Source organism: Oryzias latipes, chromosome 17 (genome assembly GCF_002234675.1).
Source record: "Oryzias latipes chromosome 17, ASM223467v1".
In the NCBI taxonomy this organism is placed as follows: domain Eukaryota; kingdom Metazoa; phylum Chordata; class Actinopteri; order Beloniformes; family Adrianichthyidae; genus Oryzias; species Oryzias latipes.
Window position 1 is genome coordinate 16,567,663 of NC_019875.2, and position 24,158 is coordinate 16,591,820.

At 40.6% G+C, this 24,158-nt stretch overlaps 1 protein-coding gene across 7 annotated transcripts; it reads left to right on the forward strand.

Moving 5' to 3' along the window:
* The first annotated feature begins 1,296 nt into the window (after nt 1-1,296).
* LOC105356194 (SH3-containing GRB2-like protein 3-interacting protein 1) lies at nt 1,297-23,194 on the forward strand. Of its 7 annotated transcripts, none has more exons than XM_023965181.1 (25): nt 1,297-1,453; nt 1,519-1,722; nt 6,872-6,932; nt 7,302-7,341; nt 7,602-7,658; nt 7,870-7,927; nt 8,164-8,339; nt 8,440-8,451; nt 8,859-8,870; nt 9,153-9,177; nt 9,287-9,350; nt 9,437-9,513; nt 10,454-10,528; nt 10,610-10,678; nt 10,753-11,517; nt 13,368-13,489; nt 13,642-13,792; nt 13,931-13,987; nt 14,227-14,338; nt 16,283-16,438; nt 16,583-16,715; nt 16,792-16,994; nt 18,129-18,193; nt 18,935-19,099; nt 19,208-23,194. In XM_023965181.1, the coding sequence occupies exons 2-25, from the start codon at nt 1,713-1,715 to the stop codon at nt 19,228-19,230; spliced, it is 2,688 nt and encodes an 895-aa protein (XP_023820949.1). In that variant the 5' UTR covers nt 1,297-1,453; nt 1,519-1,712; the 3' UTR covers nt 19,231-23,194. The 7 variants fall into 7 exon arrangements, with proteins under 7 accessions (XP_023820949.1, XP_023820950.1, XP_023820948.1 ...); XM_023965182.1 differs by having other exon boundaries at nt 1,549-1,722; XM_023965180.1 differs by having other exon boundaries at nt 1,297-1,722.
* Nucleotides 23,195-24,158: the final 964 nt, after the last annotated feature.

The following is a 24,158-nucleotide window of genomic DNA, read 5'->3' on the forward strand; positions in this document are numbered from 1 at the left end:
ACAGCGCATGAATATCTAGTCAAATCAATTTGAACACCGTACTCACAACTTTATTGTTTTTTTTTTAAATGACAAATATGATCTGACAGATATCCCGAATGAAAAACCTAAAGCAAATTGACATTAAATGAAGACTATTCATTAATCCACCATGTTCTGATGATAAAAAATTGGATTACAAAATTAATCACATCACATGAAAAAGAGCTCAATTGCAATGCATTGTGGTCTATATTCGCCAATCAATGCACACTGGTTTTCACAGAGACTTCTGGGAAATTTCTAAGGCACTGGATTTGGGAATTTTTTGGACAGCCCTCCAAACGCCAAATGTACAACACTGTGCACTAAGTGGTACGTTGTGAAGGAATTTGGACACAACCTTTTATATCAACGCCATGGTTGAATTCTGAGACATTTCCTGCCATTTAGATGTTCAGAAGGATCCAGTGCTTGGCCCAGTTTCAGTCATATCTTAGCTGTAGGACAGAAGGACTCATATCTGCTCCTGTATACTCTGGTTGTTAGATGAGAGGCTCCAAAATGTTGAGGATTTGGTGTGATCATAGCGGCCTCTCCAGAGGAGACCAAAACTTTGACGCTTATTCCGATCTTATCCTGACAGTGTCATGCGGACAAATCTGGATTACAAATTGGACCCAAACTCAGAAATACCAAATGTTGCAGTTCTCCAAATGGTCACTGTGTGAATGTTTCAGACAGGAGAAAATTCTCATAACATGCTGAGATGAAGAAAAATCTGATTTTACACTGAGATTAATTATATTTCTTTGTTTATTGAAAAAAAAAGTTTTAATATGGGGGAGGGTAATCAGTCGTTTCAATTTTAATTAGAGCTGTATTTTCTGCATTATTGGGGCTGTGTCTTTTTATAAGCACGTTGGTGGACCCATGGGAGATTCAACAAAACTCTCCTTTTACTTCATCTAGACAAATATTAAAACATAGTTTTAACAACTTTTATAACGTCCACATGAACAATGCAAGCTTTATTTGCAGGTATGAGTTTAGGCCTCATTTTCTGCATCAGTTTATTTTCTGTTGTTAAAATAGTCACGCAAATAGTTCAGGATGGCTTTAATCACGATTTAGTAACCCGACGACAGCTTCTCCTTGCAGAGAAATCAAAAGAAGTGGCCCCACAGCTTAAAAATGTTTTGTGGCTGTCTGCTGGGGGCAGGGAGGTGGCATCAGGGGACGGCAGCCATCAGGGGACGGCAGCCACGTGACCACGGCTGTGGGGATTGGCGGAGCGCAAATGTGACATCACAGAGCCTCCCACTCCCTCCCCTCCTGGCCCAGTCTCTCCCCGCTCCTCTCCTCTCTCCCTCCTCTGCCTTTCCTCAGCATCCCCCCTCTCGGAGATGGCGTTTGTCGGTGTTGCTCAGGCATCTGGGGCCTAGTCTGCACGGATTGCATCCCCTTCCAGCTGGTTATTTTTATTTTTTAGGGTTAAGGGGACAGGCTGCGTCCTTCATTACTTGTGCACCCTTGCAGCTCTCCCATTGCCCTCTTCTTCTCTGTGAGGGGCGAGCTGGGAGTCAGGTCCTTGGAGAGGATTCGGAGGAAATTGTGCGGGTGGTGGTGATTTGGCGACAGCATGCCCTGCCCAGGCTGCCCCTGACCGGTCAGATCTCTCCCTGTCCACCGCCTGCGCAGCAGAGGGCAACATAGGATGAAAATCTGCAACCATGATGCAAGGTAAAAAGCCTGTGCCATGTTTTCCACGCCTCATCCCCCTGCGTCCTCCTCCCGTCCTCGTGAGTCCTGCTGGGCCGTTTAAAGCTTGTGAAGCCATTGATGTGATCTGTCACGCTGTGTGGAGCAACTGAGGGGCATGATCAGTCTAACGATCCCTGGGCTGTGCGTGTCCCACTGCGTGACAGATCTTTATTTATTTATTTTAAGGAGTGGTGAAACTGAGTAAGGAAACGAGCCCCAGAGCAGGCAATTCTTGTGTGGCTTCATGTTCGGATTACAGTTGTGTCCTTGGCAGAAATCTGTGGCACAACTCTGCTGCAGCTCTGACAGCGACAACTACATTTGAAGGACACCAGAAATAAGAGCTGGATGAAGGAAAAGTGCACCACGCAGGAGAAAATAAAAAGAAAGAAAGAAAAATAAGGCAGTTGTGGCTGCAAGAACAAGAATCATGAATGGCAAGCAGGGCCTTTCCCATGCATTCAGTCCCATGTGGCAGTGCAAGGTTGGCATTATTAGCTTTGGGTTCTGCTGTCAGCCTGCTATCTTCACCTGGATGGTGAACGCCACACCGATGCCACAAACTCCTCACACCCTTTACAAAACTTTGTCAGGTATGATGACTAACTAATTTGCTTTGTTCTAAGCAGTCTGACTCCAAAAGTTTGTGTGAGATCATCTCATGCTGGTTGGTGCATTTTCAACAACTCTTTGATAAAAGCCATGAAGGTTTGGAAGGAAATGTTTTCTGTTGTTTGCTGGCAACACTTTCTTTCTTGCCTGAATGGCAAACTTGATGACTGCAAGAACAACAAACAAAACTGTATGTTTTTTGGTTATCTTCTTATTTTTATTCTCCTTTCGGCTTTTCCCTTCAGGGGTTGCCACAGCAAATCAGCTTCCTCCATCTAACCCTGTCTTCTGCGTGCCCTCCTCTAACACCAGCTACCTTCATGTTTTCCTGCATCCATACACCTCCTCCTGTCATAATGGACAAAACGACCATTTAATCAGATTCAGTTTTAAACATATATGATTAATAAGAGGACTTAGATCATCAGCGATTCTTTACTACTTTTTTAGTTTTAAATGCTGGTTTTAGGAAGTGCTCAATAACGTATGCGTGCAAACCAAATTTTAGAGGAAAAATGGATTTGTGTTAAAGGAAAACCTAAAGAATTTTAACCTTAACGTTGTATTTTAACATCATTGCATAAATAATGCAGCAAAGGTTTAAAATAAGAAATGAAAAATTCTAAATTATATCTGCTCCAGTTTTCAGATTGGTTGGACGGAGGTTCTGTTTACTGCAGTCTTGCGTCTTGTCTTCTATTTAGAGGTGTTGTGTTCATGAGTCTTTGGTGTTTTATAGTTGGGCTTTGATGTCATCTGCAGCAAAGGTCAACCAAATGTTTGACATATTTTTTTTTAATGACATTATGTGCTCTTTATATGAAAGATGAGGACTGCAGACGGGTCCATTCACCATTTGGACTCCTCCAAGAGGAAGACACACTGTTGTATTGTCAGTTTCACTCTGTGGTTTTGCATTGCCGTGCACAGGTGCACATTTATCTGGACTTATGCACCCCAAAATATAGCATCATAGATGCATGCGTTTGAACTGAGTACACTCATCAGCTTGGAGGACATAGTGTCCCTGATTACCGACAAGAATGCTAAATCTCCACTTGCCTATTATGACACTAGTTTTATTTTAATGTGGACTTCAGGACTCACTGGTGCTTCTGTTAAAATATGGATTCATTTTTACTAATTTAGCTTTAATTAACATCTACAGATGAAGAATTACATTAACTCAGAGTAATTTCATGTCCAATGAATATCAGCCTTGTTCCTTATACTAAGGATTTCTCAGTTTTTTCCCCTAAATCTTTTGATGACGTTCTGCACTGTAAGATTTCCAAAACCTTTAAAGGCTGATTAAAAAAAAAATTGATCTATTGTAAAAGCGCTCCTCGGACATATGGCTTCTGCAAAGCAGCAGTAGTTCGTTAAATTTCACCTCTGAGTTATGGGTGGGAGCATTGGTGTGGAGCAACCCCACCCCCCATTCCCATCTCTGTTGCTGAGAGCTCTTCGTTTACGTGTTCTCCCGCTAGCTTACAGCCCCTCACAACCACAACCTAAAGTTACCGGTGCAACAAAAGAGGTGAGCAATTTTGGAGCTATCCAACAATCCAGGTTTTAGCCAGATGCCAGAGGAAAACAAATACGTGTATGGATCTATTTGATGCACTTGCAGTCAAGTAGATCCAAGTGCATCAGAATGGAGTGGAGCAGGGAGCTTGGGGTCTACCCACGTCACAAATTTTCGAACAGCATTTTTCCAGCTGCATTTTTATTCACAACGATTTGAAAAAAGAAATACTCAGAAATGCAATTTTGAGCTTAGTTTGACTAAATGTCTCCCATCATGAATCAAATGAATAAAAAGACCAAAAAACAGTTTTCATTGAAGTAGGTCTTCAAAGATTCCTCAATGTTTTTGCTAGGGGTGTCCCGATATGCGTCCCAGGATACGATATATATCACAATATTTTACCAAAACACATTTTCTTTTCTTTTTTTATGAGCATGACTAAGAAAAAATTTACCTGAATATTAATACGTCTTTCATTGTAATAAAATGGTAAAAGTTATTGTATTTAATGATCACAATGTTAAGCACTCAGCTGTATCTCACATACAAGTTGCTTTTACCCAAGCAAATTCATGGTGCTTTTATTTTGATAACTTAAAATGTATTTATTCTTAAAGGGAACAGTCAACATTGTCTGGTTTCCACAACAACACATTTTTCAGTAAAAGGAAGAGAATAGAGAAAATATGATCCTTAACCACTAAGGTTCTAATAGTATGATTGAGGAAATAAAGTGTTGTTTATTTTCAACATTGTGGCTAAGATGCTTTATTTTCATGACAGTCTGAACTGCAGCTGCAGCTCCACTTTCTCACACGCCAAAACATGGATTTCACCGCTCATCGCCACGACGTGGGCCGTTTAACAGAGCGTTGTGCACATTACTCTGATTCATCAGATCGCTGAACTACAATCTATTGCTGTGAGGTTCTGCAGAACTTTGGCCCGCTTTACCGACAGCATGTTGGCTGGTGCTCCGTGCATTAGCCTCTGTGCTCCAATGCTTCACTCGTTCTTATCTGAGCAGACTACAAAGCACAACAATCCGTGTTTTTATATGATACTGGCAGCAACATGGCACAGAGTTTCGGTTCGGTAAAAGTAAAAACTACCGGTAAGTATTCTATGTCTCATAACAACAAAACAAGCTGGTTTTAGCAGAGATCTTGTAGTTGTTTTGTGTGGTGTAGAGCTGCTCAAAGGGCTCAGTGTGCTCTTCCGCCAACTTGCGGTGGGGGGTTTAAGTGGAAAACAAGAGTCAGGCGCTGAAGGACGCTCATAAATAATTAAATAAATATCGTCCCGATAGCATTTTAGGTCGATATAAATATCGGCAAAAGAAATATTGCGATATATTGCTGAATAGGTTTTTTCCTACACCCATAGATTTTACCCTCTTGTTCTTTGGAAATCATCTGTCCATAAGAGAGTCTGGCTCTCTAAGAAATTTATTTTTAACTAAATCATCAAACAAATATGACACAAATGAACCTGGTTAGTTTTTAGATGTTTTCTCAGATGCGCTCTACAAAACTGATCTTGCGCTTTTGGTCGCCCCGTCCCAACTATACATAGATCGGTAGAGGGGATCAACCGCAAAACAACCTTTTTACTTATTGTATAAAAGTGTGAACACTTTTCAGTTTAAACCTCTCCTGTATTCTGTTGTGAAATTGTTGAGTCTTGTGATTTTTGGCGATTAGTTTAGACTTAAACTAATTAAAAATATGTGATAATCATTTTTCCATTAATACAGCATTAGAAACTATAAGTTTGCCTGACAGCAAGTGACTTTTTCTGTCAAAATAATTTTAAAAAGTTTGGAAAAAATGGGACAACTTTATATTTGACTTGTTGAAGTTCTTAACTTCCCACAAATTCCAGCCAAAGCTGTTAATTATGACAATTCCTTTGTTTAGCGACGGCCTCTTCAGGCTGACTGTGTCGCTGGCTTACAAAAACAAAGAGTCCAACTTAATTACAAAGAGATTTGTGCGTCAATTTGCTGTCAGGCCACCTTAAAACTAGAGAAAAGGGTCTGTATGAGAGCGTGGAGCTAGGTACCATTACATCACGGACCCAGACATGTCCTTTAGAGACGGGACAGGATATGATGAGAAGGGATGTCCAAGCACAGCCTTCACGTTCGCTGTTTTCCTTTTGGATTGTTAACAATTCTGTTTGCGTGAGGATTTCCTTGGGTACTCTATTTAAGCCCAAAGTAACTGAGTAAAATAATTATTAAACTATAGCACATATATAAAGAAAATATCTGACAGTAAGACAGTAAATGTGCTTTTCTGAAATATTCTTTATTCAGATTGTTGGGAATCTGGTGAAGACAAACAAGTGCAGGTGGAAAAAGCTTGTAGCTATCATGGTCGGGCCACAAACTCCCTGTTCTGCTCCATTCTCAATGATCCACTTGCAGACAAATAGATCCATGCACATCTTTGTTTTCCTCATCTAAGCTGGAATCCGTACTGCTGGACAGCTCCGATAATGCTCACCATTTTTGTTGCACCAGTAATGTAATGTAATGTATGCTAGTGGGAGAGAGTGCAAACACAGGGATGATGGGATATCTGTCCTGGCCACAATTTCGAGGCAACTTTATAATGAATTATTTCTGCCCTGCAGTCCTAGAAAATAACAGTTTTTTTAAATATGGCTTAAATATGGCATAATCATATTTAAAAGACCACTGGGAACACTTTTGATTGTTAGGGGGCCTCACAGTAACAAACACTGATAAGTGTTAGTGTGAGAGTACTTTTTGTCTTTTTAGTAAGCTTTCGGTGATGTAAATCAACAAGCTGGTATAAAAAGCAGCATCGTAGTCTTAGTTTTTTTGCCATATTGCTCTATTTTAACAGGCAAGAGTGTTTCTCTGTCCTGTTTGTTGCTTTAAGGTGCATTCAGGTGACGTCTGACTGCAGGAGGGACACAAAAGGCCTAAACTGTTCTTTTGTTTTTCTGCTTTAGGACTGAAAAACCGAACCAGGAAAGCCCTGGGTTTACGAAAAAAAGAGAAGGACACAGACTCGTGAGTTTGACCCGACACCCACTCGACAATCACTCAATCATAAAATGTAAAGTAAATGCGGGATCGGAACAGAAGATTTTTGGGCTGTAACTACACTTAGGAAGACTTACAACTACCTATTTTCTGAATCCCTTTTGGGGTCACGGGTTGCCTGAGGCTATTGCAGCTACTGTTTGCCAAAGGCGGGGTACAGCCTGGACAGGTCGCCAGCCCGTTCCAGAGCTTAACAAGGCATGTTTTTGTAAAAAGAATGTATATTTAGTGTTCAAGGGGAACAAAACTGTAGATTTAAGGAGGTCAAATCAACACTGAACATATTTTCTGTAATTTCTGTTCTTATGTTTTTTTTTACGCTTACATCCCTGACAGGAGCTCACCTGACAAAGAAGGAGGTGGCAAGAAAGGAAATGTACGTAAAGGTTTTCCTTCAGCTTTGTTTTCCAAATATGAACAAAGATAGATAAGAGAGGACAGTCACAAAGATGTTACAGTAAATAGTAAAAGTAAAACACAAGTTGCTGCCACATTCTGCAGCAAATCCATTAAAGATGCTATAGAATCATTGTAATAGATGTGTACAAAAAAACACAATATATGTAATATAACATTGATAGAAATGATCCTCCTCTTTTTCACATTTTTTTTTAATTTTTTTATTTTTAATACTAGAAAAAGGCAAATGGGGCTCCTAATGGTTTCTATGGGGAGATCGACTGGGACAGATATGTGAGTCTCTTTTCTTTCTTCAGTTCCACCCTAAATTTCTCTCTTTTCACGAGAGGCTTTACTAAATAAATTGCATGGGGGGAATGGCAGCAACGTGTGGTGTGAGTCGACAAGAGCTTAAGCCAGGAAGTAGAGCGTCTCGATGATAGAAATCTACATTTCTGTAAGCTGGGGGCGCAGTGGGAATGACCATGCTCTCCTCTCTCCACAGGCCTCTCCTGACGTGGATGAGGAAGGTTTCAGCCTCCGGCCTGGGGATGGAGGTGATGATATCTTTTCACAAAGTATGAATAAAAAAAAAAGTCAAAAAACAGATCAATAATTACACCCCTCGGACAAAATACTTGCAATTTTGCTTGTTGAAATTTTAGGTCGTTGCTTGGCCTCGCTTGGTCACCCCGGTAAAAGTTTTCCAGATGCTTTGCTCTCCTCCTTATGCAATGCTCTACTTTAAAATGCTGCTGAAAACTTCCCATCCCAGTTATTTCTCTTTAACCTTGTCTACCAGCTTCCAAAGAAAAGCATTTTTTGTCCTCCAGTGACTCGGAAGAGGACGAAGATAGAAAGAAGAAGTTCAAAATCCGGATCAAACCGCTGGTGTCGGACAGCCCCAGACGCATCCCTCCATCCATGGATGAGCTGAAAGCCTCAGTGGGGGGCCTGGCGCTCTCCCCTTCTCTGGTGAGCCAACACGACACTCTAAGAGTACACAGGTTCATCCAATGTCACCATCTTCTTACCACTCGTCTCTTTTCTCCTGACTTGTCTTTCTTTTCTGTAGAAGAGAAGTCCGGTAAGCCAGTAATGTGTTTTCACAGCTGTATCACTGCCAAGACAGATTGCATGGCATGTGCCCACTTGGTGGAAAGGCCTTAATAGTAAAGGTCCTTCTTTCTGCATGCCGTTTTAATGTATTTGTTTTTATGCATTTGTTATTTTCTATTCAAGTCCAGCTTTACTTAAACCTGTTTGGCAAAGCACAACGCAAAGTAAACATAGCACAAATGCATGTCCACACCAGACTTCAGCTGGTTCTGGTCCACTGGATCCTGGATGTTGTGGCCTGTGCTGCATTTTTAAGGCTTTGCGGTTTTAAGTAAAGAGGTGTGCTGTGTAGCCTTTTAGTTGGTGTCCATTTGACTGATTTGTCACTCACTCTCTGACCCAGGTCTGTTCTCTCTTCCTTTTTGCTGGTCTCAGAGACGCAGTCCGGTGAGTTTCTCCCTCCATCTGCAGGATGACAGCCTGAAACAATGCTTTCTAATCTAAGTTGGCTGACCGGTTTTAAAATGGGCTATGGGATATTTAAGCAAACCTGTGGCCGTCCAGCGTCTTTCTAAAACTGATTCAATATCAGGAGTTAGTCCTAAAATGAAAAAAAAAGTTTTTTTCACAATTCTCAAATATTTGTTGCTTTATTTAGTTCAGAAAAATAATTAACAATGGACACCATGTCTATTATCTTTACTGATTAGTATTTTTCTCTCTTTTCAGAGGCAGATAAAAAGGAATTTGTCATGTGAGTACATCCCTTTATGGATAACCAAAAACATTCCTCATAATCTAAATTTTGACTGCATTTGGTAATTATTTCTGAAGGTGCATGTGTTTGCTTTTGTTTGTGACAGGCGAGGAAATTGCAAGACCCCGACGTTCGACCCCGACACCGATGGCGGCTCCTGAAATGCAGAGGTCTGGCGTCCTTCTGAATTGAGCACTTTTCCCGACTGTTGGGTCTGTGACAAAGCAGTTTCTGATGTTCCATTTTCTGTTTCCAGTGACTCGTCACAGCAAACCGTTCTTCCTTTGTTTGGGTTTGGGTTTCCTTCAGACAGCAGACAAAGCAGATATGATGGTTTGTCTTCTCTTCAGTCAAATGCAAAAGAAAGCCAACGTTTTTGCCTGGTCTTTATACGTTATAAAAGTATACTGATAGCATTAGTTCACAGATTCGTTCACAAATCCAATAAGAAGCCCTGAGGTGAATTCAATTACAGGGACAATAATAAGCCCCCCAGTAGGCTGCAGCTTCAATAGGATTTCCACGTTTTCTGTTCTAGACAACAAAACATCCATTCATTGTAATTGCTGTCGCTGAACATGCTATATAGTCTTTTTCAGACTGTTTTTTATTTCATCAAACTTAGTTAAAAAATTTCAAAAGTGTAAATTACTCAAGATAGTTGTCAATCTTCAAGTGAAATCCACCTTCGTCACAGGTTATGAAATTATTAGAAAGAAATTCAAATACTCTAATAGACCCTGCAGATACTTTGCTAGCATGTTCAATGTTACAGCTTCAGTCCAGTGCCAGGGCCATTGGCAACCCCGCCCCTCTTCCCCTTCTTGTTGCCGTGAGCTCATAACATGGAGCTTGTGGCGTCCAGCGTATTTTCTAGGTCACAAATAAGCTCTTCTTCAAACACCACATTCAGAAATTCCATTGTAAATTTAATTTTCGTAATACATTTCAGAAAAGTCAAGCATGGTGGTGGAAGGCTGATGATTTTGGCTTGCTCTGTTTTACTCAGCAAAAAAACTCAAAGGTAATTAAGAGGAAGGCGCATCTGTACTTGGCACTGTAGTGTTCTAAAAACTGACAATTGATCAAAACTAAATATTTTCAAATTTTAAAAAGTCAAACATCTGAGCAAAAGCAAATGACCAAGATTTCAAAAGATCCCATGAGATAACAGAAAAAAACATTTGCACATGGACTTTTTAAACTTTTTAAAAATAATATTGTGTTTTGCAAAATTCTGTTCGAGTAACAGCTGTTTGCTTTCCCATTGCAGTGGTACCAGGGTGTGTCAGAGGAGAATCTCGACCTCGTTCTGAATCCCAGCTGAGCAGAGGTTTTCCAACAGGAGGTGAAGCTGATATGAATGGATCACATCGATGCAGGACTTGTGTGTTTTTACAATACCTCTGAATTCTTTCTGTCGCTGCAGCCCCTCCTCCTCTTCCTCCTAAAAACATTCCATCGAGAAGCCAATATGGCTGCCCTTCAGACTTTGCAGGTAAATCTCTGTCACTCGTGATGGGTTCAAAGTCACGGATCGCTGTGACCCCGCCCCCTTCTTTGTTATCGCAGTTGATCTACCCAATGGCAGGGCAGCTCGCAGCTCTGCCCCCATCTACCTGAACGCCCTCTCCCCAGCCTCTTACCGAAGCTCTCCGGCCCCCGACCTGGACGACGTGTTTGGCCCCGTGGACAGTCCCCACACCCGTGAGGACACTGCATCTCCCAGATGGGTCACTTTTACGGACGACAGACCTCCACCGCCGGATGAACCTGCCCCCCCACCACCACCTGACTCACCTCCCCCAGACACACCCTCATCCACCCCTTCAACTCCTTGTTTCTCTCCGGGACCACCACCAAACGAACCCCCTCCTTTTCCCCCACCATTTTCCCCCAGGTCGCCTCCTCCTCCTTTTATGCCCCTGGACTCTCCGCCCTCCATCGTGCTTGGACCCCCCCCTCCAGATGAGCCAGCCCCTCCCCTGCCCCCCGACTTCTCACCCAGTAGCTCCCTCCCCGTATCCCCTGATGAGGAGGCAGTGGACGAGGAGGTGCTTCAGTTTGCAGGGTACGCTTCCTCAGCTCCCCCCACCAGCTCCATCACCCCACTGCCAACGGAGCCGAGGTCTCCTCGAGCAGGAGTCACGTCCCCACTTGTCCACGGGGTTGTGGGGGGAAAACGGACTCCAGAGGGGGTGTATCAGAGAGACAATATACCTGACATGACAGGCTCTCCCAGGGAGCTGACACCCAGCTTCAGAGGCACACCCCCTCCTCTTCCTCCAACCACCTACAGGTCCATTATGTCTTCTCCGGGCCCACACTCAGGCAGCAGTGAGTCCTCTGACCTTTTCTGGGTTCATTTACAATCTATTCTTGATTTACTCATCTCTGTGAGGCAGGCAAAAAAATACCTTCTACCCATTTCGGGTCATTGCCTTTGATGAATTTGTGGATGATTCTAAAAGGAGTAAATAGAAATAGATATTCTAAGCACACCCAATTTAGTTTATCAAACCTGTAATGGGATTATGGGCACAGTTTTGTGCATATATTTCACATGTTTAAAAGGCAAGTGCAGAATGGCACAACAGCTGAAACATTTGCTGTTGTTGTTCTGAGGCAGAGGGGAAGTTGTCACATAATCCAGGAGAGTGTTTCTTCTCTGCTCATGTAAATACTTTGGAATGCTAAAGGCAAATACTTTAGGGGGCACTGGCTGTAGCATCTCAAATCTTTTCGCTTCTGGCTGACTTACTGTAAGGACTGATGCAATGATGGTCATTAAGGCTGACATGAATCCTCCTATTTTCCTCTTTTGTCAAGGTCACATTTTCACTTTGGATGATTCTTTAGCCTACAGTTCTCTCCTTTTTTGTCCGTCTCTTCTGCGGTCCTCTTTCTCTTCAAGCTCAGGATGTTGTGCTATAGAACAGATGACTTTAAGGTGCTCTCACCGTCACTTCTAACCCCTCTCTGACATCTCTTTTGAAAGCCTTATTGTACATCATCAGTGCAGATGCAGTCTGGTCATCAATGAGCTGGGTAACCTCCCTTAGACCCACGCTGATGAAAATCATGTTTTGGGTGTTTTTAAACAATAATAATGAGTATATAATGAATAATAATGAATAAATCCATGTACTTTTTTGTTTTCCTTGTCTCAGTTGGCATCCGGCTCAAAACTGTACGGCTGGATAGCTCCAGTATTGCTCTCCATTTTTTTTTGCCCCCGTTAATGTTAGGTTGGGGGTGGGAGGGGCTGTAGGCTAGCAAGAGTGTAAACAGGTAGATGATGGGAAATGGGGGCAGGGTTGTTCCGTGCTTGCGCCTACGATTCAGAGGTGAATTTCTACTGAACTACTGCAGCTCTGCAGAAACTATGCCTGCTCTTGTTTCTGAAAAGAATTCCCACCTGGTGCATAGAAGATGTCAGACTATCTTTGAGGGCTGCAGTCCTTGGGCTCATTCTCTACTCTCCATTGCATTGACAGGACTTGTACAGTACTAATCCTCATTCAAATACAATGGTTTGTGCCCGTTAGGCACTGCAGGTTCATTAGGGATCTGAAATCTGGGCCATTTGATTGTGGACAATGGTAATTTCAGACACATACTAACATCACCTGCTGGCAAGCAGCTTCTCTGATTCTATGGTTATTTCCATTTTCATACCAAATGTCCATAACCTTAAATTTTTATTGAGACAACGCGGAAGCTTAACTACAGATTTTATCAGAGCAAACCATGACATTTAGAATGGTATTGTCTGCCCAGATGAGACACGACTGGAGGTCTTTAGTCACGAAGCACAACACAGCAAGTGAACGCTAGGTGTCTAACACAGAGGTGGAAGGGTGATGATATGGGCTTGTTGGACTGCCGATTCCACCATAAACTTCATTTGTATGTTAATCAGAATGTTCTGAATTCATATGTGATTTGAAAAGGTGTGTCCAAAAAGGATTAATACAACAGCTTGTGAAGAACAGCTGCAAACAATGTTAGTTATGACAGAAGAACATCAAAATAAAACTGTAACATTTTCCCCATGAATCACAGAAACTTCTGAGAGCTCGGCTACTTCTTCCCTTCATCTGACAGCTGAAAAGTTAGTTGAAGCTAACAATGTAAAACTTCTTACTCAGTGCAGTTTTAACCAGAGATCCTGGTTCTTTATGCAGGTCCTTCATCTCCAGTTCGTCCAACCACTCCTCAGTCTCGAGGCAGCCCGATCCCTCCACCTCCTCCTCCTCGCCCGTCTTCAAGACCAAAGCTGCCACAAGGAAAGCCAATCACAGACCTGGTACTCATGCCAAGTCCCCCTTTCTATTTGATCTCTTTTGGTTTTGCCATCACTCTCCATTTTTCTACTTATTTTCCTCAGTCTGATGTGTTTTTTCCTTTCTCAAAGTGTCTTTTCAGTTTTAATCCGAACGTGTCTTGTTCCGTCCTTAGAGTCGGTCGTTCAGTCCGCCAGTTTCAGGCAGCCCTCCGCCTTTTGCACCCCTGGCCAGAGCAGAGAGCTCTTCTTCCATCTCCTCCGTTACCTCGCACAGCGCGGCGTCCACTCCCACCTTAGGGAAAGACCTCAACATGCCCTCCACAGGTATGCGGACTGCATGTTTAGGTGCTTACCTTCATTCAGCATCACATCTCACTTTCAGTCCATGTGTTGTCTGTGCCTCGTTATCATGGCCTTGTCCCTCTCCGTGATTTTCTCCCTCCTCTGTCTCTGCAAACTCAGAGGCCTCACAGCCTCTGCTTTGGTTTGACCATGGCAGGTTTTATTTTGCCTTTGAAGGTAAGTTGAGCATAAGTGCAAAGACTTCAATCCTTCTGTTTCTCCCCTATTGAGTTTGCTTAAGTACATCCCATTCTGTACTCTTTTTGAACCCAGTCTCATAAAAGACACTAATACTTCTTTATTTTGGTTATTTTTACACCCTTTCAGTGTAAGGCATGATTAAACTTTTCAGCAAAGTATAAAAAAACAGTGTAAAGCTCCAAGTGATGTTGTTGGGCTTTTATTTTGTTTTTTAGGGTGCTCAAGGGGACCCAGTCCACTCACCATGGGACCCCAGGACACTTTACCTGTTGCAGCTGCATTCACAGAAACCATTAATGCCTACTTCAAAGGCGCCGACCCCAGCAAGTATGCCCACATCCAGCATGTCAAACTCATAAAAACACTTTAAATCCTATGAGTTCTTTTGTTACCGTAATGAAAACCTAAAGAAGACACACATGGCTGACTTTGTGTTCAGGGTGAATCTTAATTCCATCCTTTAAATCTGTGCTTTTACTTATCTTTGTTATGGCGGGATGGTGGGAGGAAACACAAGAGTAAGGAGAAACATAAATGATACTATGGAGGAGGTCTAAAACCTTAATAAACCTAAAAAATACCACAGATCTGAGACAAAAACTCAAAAAACCAAAAGAAACTTGGTTCTCAGTGTTGGTACTGAATAAAAACCTTGGGGGAACAATAGTTTGTTTTCTAAAGTTATTAGTTAGAAATTGGTTAGAAAATTAATTTTTTACTAATGGCAGTCAGTGAATGATTCGTCCACTTGTTCTTCTTTTTAATCCAGAGGTGCAAACAATAAAATAAACTGTTTATGTCATTATTTATTAGTGAATAGGACATCCTATTTGACTTTACATACCAGTGTGTAATTGTAAAAACTGGCTGCAATAACAGGATTCTGAAGATGCTAACAGTTTTCATAAAGCATCATTGAAGATGATCAAGAAAGATGCAGACATTTACAGTATTTCATTCATCAATCTTTCTCTCTAGAAGTTATTGGTGGAAATGAGAACAACCTTAAACTAAAAGGAGCCATAGATTGTTTCTGAATTTAACAAATACGTATTTAAAAAAATGATTAGAATAGAAACGGACTTGTGAAAGAACCAAACTTTTAGTGAAACTAAACGCTACCATCAGTCTCCTTTCTTACTGTACCTCCATTTTCCTTTTCTTTTTGCAGCAAAACTTGGTGGTAAAAAACTATAAAAACAAATGCATCCTAAATAACAAAGTTCCCTGCCAGACAAAAATTTAATCATTCAGTTCTCTGGTTTTGTCATTTTTAGCTCAGAAAATACATTAAAATGTTTTCACACCGTTTAAGAAATACCTTTAAACATTAAGGGATACCTTTGTTGTTAACCATTTCATAAGTCATAGATTTATTATTACAAATGTAGTCTTTGATAGAAGTCCCAACATGACTGTCGGAAGAAAACTTTAACAACAGTGACCTTGGAAAGAAAAGTCAATTTTAAAGCCATTTATCAAAGACATTTTACCCTGAAAATATGTCAAAAAACTGTTAGTTTAAATCATGTTTAAGTTCAAAGGAATATAAATAATCATCTGTCCATCCATGTTTCAAACCCCCTTTGTCCAGATTAGGGTCATAGGGTCGCTGGAGCCCGCCCAGTTACTCAATAATAATAAAAGTGATTCATCCATCCATTTCGGATGCCCATCCTGCCTACTGTTGGGTGAAGGCGGGGTACACCCTGGACAGCTCGCCAATTTGTCAGAGTCACACAATATCTCACCCATACACAGACTCACTGTCACACCTTGGGACAATTTAGAATAATCAATCAATCAACCAACCTATACAGCATATTTTTGGTCAGTGGGAGGAAGCTGGAGTGCTTGGAGGAAACCCAGGAGGAGAACATTCAAACTCCACAAAGAAAGGTCCCAGCCGGGATTCAATCCAGAGTCTTCTTGCTGTGAGGCGAGAGTGCTAACCACCATGCCTTTTCAAACCTTTTTTATAAATTATACGTATGTTTTTAAAATGAAGACTTTTTCTTAACTCAACTAAAAGACTAAATGCAACAGCAAAAAGGGGATATTGTAACTTAAAATATCATTTTTGATAAGGCAAGTAAAACAATTATCTTAGTACTTAACTGAAATTGTATACAAAATCTTGCAAATACAAGGCACAGGACTAAAGGATGATTAAGATTTACCCATGTTCGGTGTAGATCTTTGCATTTTAAGTCAGAATTAGAGATTGTGTGAAGGTGTAGGCTCTGTTTGAGTCCTCCTCTTCTTTTGCAGGTGTTTGGTGAAGATCACTGGAGAAATTGTGCTTTCCTTTCCTGCAGGCATAACTAGACATTTTGCCAGTCACCCAACTCAACCCATCCTCACTTTTAGCATCAGCAACTACAATCGACTGGAGCAGGTCCTTCCCAACCCACAGCTGCTGTGCTGGTAAGGCAAGAGTTCCTGTCTAACATGACCGGCTGAGCCCAGTGCGCTGTCTTTGAATGACAAACAAGGTGTATATTTGTAGGTAACACGGTGTGGGGAGTCAGTGATGCCGACTTGTTCTAAATACATTCCTCTCATCCGCAGTGATTCCACGACAAATGTTGTGGGCACCAAGGAGTTCTGGGTAAATATGCCAAACCTGCTGAGTCATCTGAAGAAAGTGGCTGAACAGAAGCCCCAGGCCACCTACTACAATGTAGATATGATTAAATATCAGGTATGGAAGGACCTTTGGCCCATGGTAACCCATGGATTCCATCCTCGGGAGCTTCATGCTGGTGTTTTCCTCTCAGGTGTCTGCAGAGGGGATTCAGTCTACTCCTCTGAACCTTGCGCTGAGCTGGCGGAGTGATTCCACCAGCACAGACCTTAGAATAGATTACAAATACAACACCGAGGCCATGGCTGCACCAGTGCCGTTACACAACATCCAGTTCTTGGTCCCAGTAGACGCGGGGGTAGCCAAACTGCAGGCCATGGTCCCTCCTGCCATCTGGTATGAATCAAGTCTTCTATTGTTTTTGACCAAACAGTTGAGGAAGCTCTTTTAACCCTTGTGCTATCCTAGGCACTTTAACGTTGGGAGTTGGGTCATCTAGACCCACTAGACAGTGCTCTGAACCTTTTTTCTTCAATGATTTGTGATCTTCACTGGTGTCCATGGATTACATGAAATCTTTCCACCTTTATCCACCTTTGTCATGGTAGGGAGAACACGTCAATGTAAGATTGGGGTCATCTAAGATAGCACAAGGGCTAAGATAATGGAACATACTTTTATCTGCTTTTACTTTGGTTGTATTCGAACCTTCATGTAGTTTCAGTTCTCCCAATGCTATACAGAACATTGAGGTCAGCTTTTGCTTTATATGAAGTAGTAGAAGTAGAAATGGATTGAAGACCTGGAGCTCGTGGTGGGAGGATTAAGCCAGGTTGGCCCCTCTGTTGCTTCCCCACTCTGGTGTTTAAAAACTCACTCTGATGATCTTATAATTATGCAATTTTTAGCCAAAATTAATGTTTTCTAGGTCATAGTTAATTAGAAATTCGCCTCCAGAGCAAACCAGCCCCTTACCCTCCCCATTGTGGTCCAACCAGCGTATTTTCTACGTCACAAAATTGATCTTTTTCAAACTGCATTTTTTTCTTCTGCTCCTGATTCACAATGATTTGAATAAAGAAATACTCAGAAATACAATTTTGAGCTTAATTTTCTTTACATCTTAGAACATGTTAAAAACAGGATTTCCATCCAAGTGGGTCTTTTAGGGAATTTGCCCAGGTCCTCCACAGATCCAATTATTAAGGTTTAAATTAGGAAGTGCATGAGTGGAAACAGCTATTTCTCAAACTCTCTATAAAAATAGTAAAAACAATAAAACCAGAAATTAAGTCAAGCTTTTGGCTCTTTAATGCAACTATTTTAAATTAAAATCTGAAGATATAATCAAAAAAATGACATAACAACCCCCCCCCCCACCCCCTTTTATGATCTCTAAATCAATTTCACTTTCATAGTCAAAAGAAAAACATTTTTTTCAAATCTGTATTTTGCTAAATCTTCATTTTACATGTTCATTTCTTTGGCAGTCAAAAGTCTTCTCTGATGTGAAGTTCTATTTTCTTACAGGAACCCAGAGCATCGGACCATACAGTGGAATATCTCGAGTCTTTCTCATAGGTCAGAAAACGGAGGTAAGGATGCGTTCACACTGGACTATTTGGTCTGCATCACTTATGTAAAATATGTTGCTTGGATCCCTTGAAAGTGAACTCTGGTGCAGTTTATGGCAGTGGACATGGAAAATGTAAAACCCAACTAAAGGGAGTAAAATTATGTATGTGCCCCACAACAAACAAGAAAAATGAAAGAAGGGCAATATCAATTTTAGTTTCACTGCTTTTCTATATACAGCATAATGTTCAGGGAACTAGAACGACTAGCTGTTATATTTTCCTCATCAAAGCATTTTTTGACCCTTTAACCCTTTAAAGGGGGGAGCCGTGGTGCAGAGGTAGAGCGGTTGACCTCTGATCGGAAAATCGCAGGCTCACTTCCCATTCACTTCACTTCACCATTGGTGGGTGAATGGGACTGTGACTGTAAAGCGCTTTGGTCCTTCCAAGAAGGTAGTAAAGTGCTATAAAAGTAAACGCTATTTACCACTTACCTAACCAAGCCAAAACCAATATTTTCTTTTTCCTACTGCTTATTGTGTTTGGGGAGTAATACACACAATCAATGTTTTTAGTATTACGTGCTCTAAATGTGCTCTGCTTTTTGGTCGAGCAGGCAGTTAAAAGGTTAAAGCAATACCGTCCATGCCCAAAGCAACAATCTGACTTTTCTAAAGTGAAAGCACTTTAAGCAATGTTACAGCTATATTTGCGATTATTACAAATGTTATTTTTTAAATGAGAACCTAATGTTTGCAGGAGTAGGAGCTCTCCTGGGCCGGTTCCAGATGGTTGAAGGTCCCTGTAAACCCTCCCAGCTGGCGGTCCAGTTCAGTAGCGAGGGCAGCACTCTGTCAGGGTGTGACATTCAGCTGGTTGGGACCGGCTACAGGCTGTCGTTGGTGAAGAAGAGATTTGCTGCAGGTTGAGTTTCAGAATCAGAACTGCTGGCTGACTCGCCACACTTTCAACAGTTGTTGGCTTAAAACGCACTCTAAAGCTCAACATCAAACGTTTCTTTTTGTCTTACAGGGAAATATTTGGCGGACAACTAGGGGACTTCTTTGTGAACAGAGCCAGGAGAATCAATGACTTTCGACTGTAAAGATGATGGCTATGTCTCATTTTTAGTGCACTTCATAACTCACGGAGTTGACACCGTGTTCAGTAGACTGATCCGCTGCTGAGTTTATGCAAGCAAACACAAATCATTCATTGTGTGCAAATGAAACCCTTATGTGGAGTAAAATCTGAGGAAACCCAGATCTTTGTTCTTGTCAAATGTTAAAATTGTACATTTCATGCAATGATCCAGATTCATTTAAAGTTTACCAACTGGTTGTCTTTGCATATGCACTTCAAAAGATCATTTGACAGTAAAGCCAGTCTGGTAAAGCTGAGAAACTTTGAAAAGTGAGGCAGGTGCTGCTTTGGCCATGTCGGAAAACAGATTTGAGGTCTGTTGTCAAATCTTAAGTTCCACCTCAGATTCATTTTACTTCCACTGTGTGTGACTGACTGTATTGCCGTTCAAACCGAATATTTTCTTTCATTTAGAAAAGCTCAGAAAATCTCCAATTTCATCAATTCTGTGCAAAGGGAACCGGTCTGTTTTAAACTGGAAAAAAACAAACATTATTTTGAATTTTGGATTGCTTTTGATGTGGAATCTTTTCAGTAATATATTTCCTGAACTTTGTTAAAAAATTATCCTCCATAAGATCTCAATGTGCTTATATTCAATATTTTATATATAAAAAAAATAAAAATATCAAACTAACTTTAGTTAAAAAAGACAACATCATCTTACACTGACAGTAATGTAATTCCAAACTTGGTAAAACTTATTTTTTAAATATAACTAACTCACAATGTTTTAACAATACCTAGAATCACATTCACATTTTATAAAATTGAAAGTTGTTTCAAAACAGCTTGAAACAGTTTCTAAAAGGTAATAAATGATGGTACATGTCTTTGTGACTGAACAACTGAGTGATATTTTGACAAAATTTAGTTTATGGGCAAAATTATTTTTTGGTTTTCAGAATTAGTGCCATCACAATCAATTATGACAGAGAGCCAATAGTGGCTTTGCAGTTTTATTGGGTGCTTTTACCACCTTTAATATCATTTCCTGGGTTTTAATGCCACTTATTATGATTTATGTTACGCCAAATAGAAGATTAATGATCTAGCAGCTACTGTAGACTGATCTTTTTAGAAAACTCAACCTAAAAACCATACTTTTTAGAAAGCTTTCAATATTTATGACACATGCAGAAAGATGTGAGGGTGCCATATGTTAAGGAAAAGGATCCACTGGTTTCCTGAGGAATCCTGGTTGATGCTTGTTGGAGCTGCCTTACATGCTGCTTTAAATCCTGGAAAAGTCTTTTATTGGGGTGGGGGGAGGACAAGGTTTTAACAGAGAGCTTGAGTACAGTAATATAAGTAACTAAGTCAGTTACCTCTTTTTTAACCCAATAAAATACATCCTAAACTATCAACTCTGAGGTTTTTAGTGCCACGCAAATACAAATACAGCAATACAGGTTTCTCTAGTCTGATATCATTTCAAGACAGTAAACCTAAAAAACAAAAACAAAGTGTGCAATAAGTCTGCTCATAATTCACCTACATGGAAATTTAACTTTAGCATCGTTATCTTCATACTAACCATTGGGGAAGTAGTTTGGTACATTGATCTTTGCAGCATTGCTTATGTTCACGAGTGTTATTTACCTTTTATCTGCAGCATTTCAGGGCCTACTCATGCCAGGTGATGTGTGCTGAACCGTGCCACAACACAACTGACTTCTCCTAGGCCAGTGCTCCCTTTGCTCACGACAGCTTGTGCCTGACCTTGTTTGCCACTGTTTTTATGAACCTCATACAGTAGGTGGCAGCATTTCATTTTTGGTTTACCATCAATAATAATAATTTAAAAAAAAAAGAAAATTGCAGGGACTGCTGAAAGAGGTTTTATAGGGCTAAAAGCATAATGTTTAAGTTTTTAAATGTGGTCCGTCTTTTTCCTTTTTGCTATGGTTGCTATGGTTGTGGTTTTACGTCGAGCCATTTTGGGCAAAAATTGGCATTGGGAGATTTGAAAAATCTTGCTACTGTACCTTTAGAGATCACACTAGATATGTAACCTTCTCAAAGTCTGCATTTTGTTACTGTTATCTTAAATATGGCGGAGCACAGACGTGTTGTATAAACAAACCAAGAATCTTGTTTTGAATTTGAAGTCAAGTGTGCTCTGGTACACTTTGAATGGCCTTGTCTGAACAGATCGCAGCCCTCACTTTTAGTCAAAGTAACTCTCAATTTGAACCCAATGACTCAAACTGGCATCAAATGCAACTTCCCATCTTACATCTGGTTCAAGAATACGCCAACACAGGAGCTCTTGAACGTGCTTTTAGCATATAGTGTTCACACTGGACTGTCGCTACTCAATACTAGCGCATGTCTGCCACCCACAGTTGGAAGAGGATAGGTGCGAAATATCGAAGTGGTGCAAATCTTGTGAATTTTGCTCCAGGCTTTTTTTTTTTGCAGCTCTATTCCGTCATATGAAAGACTTGTCATATTATCCTGCCCAGATGCAGTTATTAATTTCTCCTTCATGATCAATTATCAAACGGTTGGTACTTCCGTGTGTGAAAAATGCTACCCACACCAAAGCCAAAGTTGGTCAAAGTTTAAGTTTAACTGGTTTAACTTTTGCGCGTTTACTGGCTGCGTGTTTTGTACTTTGAGGCCAAAACCAGACTTAAAAATGTGCGTTGTTGCGTATGAACGGGAGACTTTTGAACGAGTAAGCCTAAAATGTGCATTTATTTTACATAGACTTCACGTTGAAAGTGGTAGCTTGAATGCATGTTTCCGAACCCGGTGGGAAAGTGGCATGATTTAAAACAGTGAGGGTGTGCTTGGTGTTGCCCATGTTGTAAGTATTAGATTTCTGCTTAAGAAGACATGGCATAGCCAGGTTGAACACAATGTGAAGCTGTGACACTGAGAGCCACAACAGCAAGACGGTTTCCTTTTTGTCTGACAAAAAGACAAAAGTTCCAAGAGTTGGGGTGCTAACTTTTGCATTTCCCTGTAGGACTGTCGGAAACATCAGAGTAACACAAAAAAAGTCTATTTATGAAAACAGCACTAATACAATCCTTGACTTATTTTCTTCCCTCAATGTCAAATAAATGTGATATTTTTTTCTAATAGCAATATTTAAAAACTTAAGTTTAAAAAGTGTACATAAAAAGTTATGGTTCAAATATTTCTCTGGGCAAATTGATGTTTCTGTGAGTGTCTCATGGTTTGTTGATGTCGGCACTCATCATGCGTTTGATTGAGAGCGCACAGCGCTCTGTTCATCTCACATGCAGGTCGACAAGAATCGTTGCTGGCCCTGCATGAGAGCTGCATTTGTCCATCGCCAGTCCCCAACAGTGAGATTTTGGGTTTGTCTCAATGCAGCTGTTGTGTACCGTGTGCTATGGGATGAGACTTATGCCTCCATTTTTAAGTCTCTTCTCACTGTTTTGATGTTAATGCACCTTCGGGAACCCATCCTCATTATACTTGGCATGTCATTGGTATACCTACAACCATGCAATGTTAGGTGTTCGATATTATCCTGTGTTTGACTGGCACACAAATCTAATTTGTGGAAAAAAGGTCATAGCTTCATGTTCATCCTTCGTGGACATCACATCGTATGGAATGTTTTGTGTTGACTTAACACTTTGGGCCTGATTATAAGACTGAATATAGTTTCTTAGAAAAGACAGATTGTTCTTTCAGCTAAAGAAGAGTTCACTTTTTTTTTTGCCTTATTTTGAACAGAGTAATATATTAGTACCTGATGTTTTCTGTAAATGTTGGTCTACAGCATTGGTGCTGTAATCGTTCACTTCATTAAAAGAGGGATTATGCAATCATCTAGTGTAAATTTCTCATCCAAAGACTTTGAAATTAAATTCATGGATTGAATAATCTAAATGGTGTCCAGCCTTATCATTTATTGGTGTGATCTTCATCTGTACATGTGTAACGAAATGATACATCAAGCTTTTGACAAAGAAGAAAAGGTAAAAATAAACATTTAAATTCAATTGTTGAATTATATTCCAAATATGCTGAATATTGTGACAGAGCCAAGTTTGACAATTTTGGAAATTAGAAGGATGGGGAATAAACAATGTAAACCTTACAAGAGGTCAACAAAAGGGTGATTACTGGCCCAGCAGCCAAATCGTATTCTTGCAATCATTATTTGAACTGCTTTTCATTCTCCAGATGTCTCAAGAGTCCACCAGTTGAAGCATCTTCCAGACAACAGAAAACCATTAACTTTATTTTAAGACAATTAGAAATGTATTTTCACTTTTTTTTTAAACAATTAAAGCTTTATTACAGAACTGATCCTTGGGTATAAAATTAATGTTTAAGTCCTCACTGTTTCCAGGTGGGAATAAATTTGTCCGAGTACAAGACATCTTGAACGTTTCTGATGCTAAGAAGGAGAAAATTATGACAACAACAAAAAACGTTTGCTTAAATCTAACAATTTAGCAAGGGAATACGAAATGTTACAAGAGTTTTGAACAACATTTTATTTTTTTAGCTTAAAAAGTGATCTTTTCCGGTCACATTTTACAATTACTTTGGCCAGCTTGTGATTTTTGCTGTTAGCAGAGCCTGGAGAGGTCGCTTCTCTGGCAGCCTTGCTGACAACACAGTACTCTCAGGAATTGGTTTTGGTCTCTCCGCTGGTGGTCCATCACTGGTGCCGCTGTTCTCTTCTGATAGATGGACGCTGAGAAAACTTCTGCAAGCCCAAAGTCGCTTCTTTTAGTGTTTCGTTTTTAGCATCAAAACCTAAAGCAATAAAGTTGGAGTGTCTGAGCACTGACCAGCTGATGTGGTCTCCTCCGGTCCCATCAGTCGTCTCCATCTGGACCCT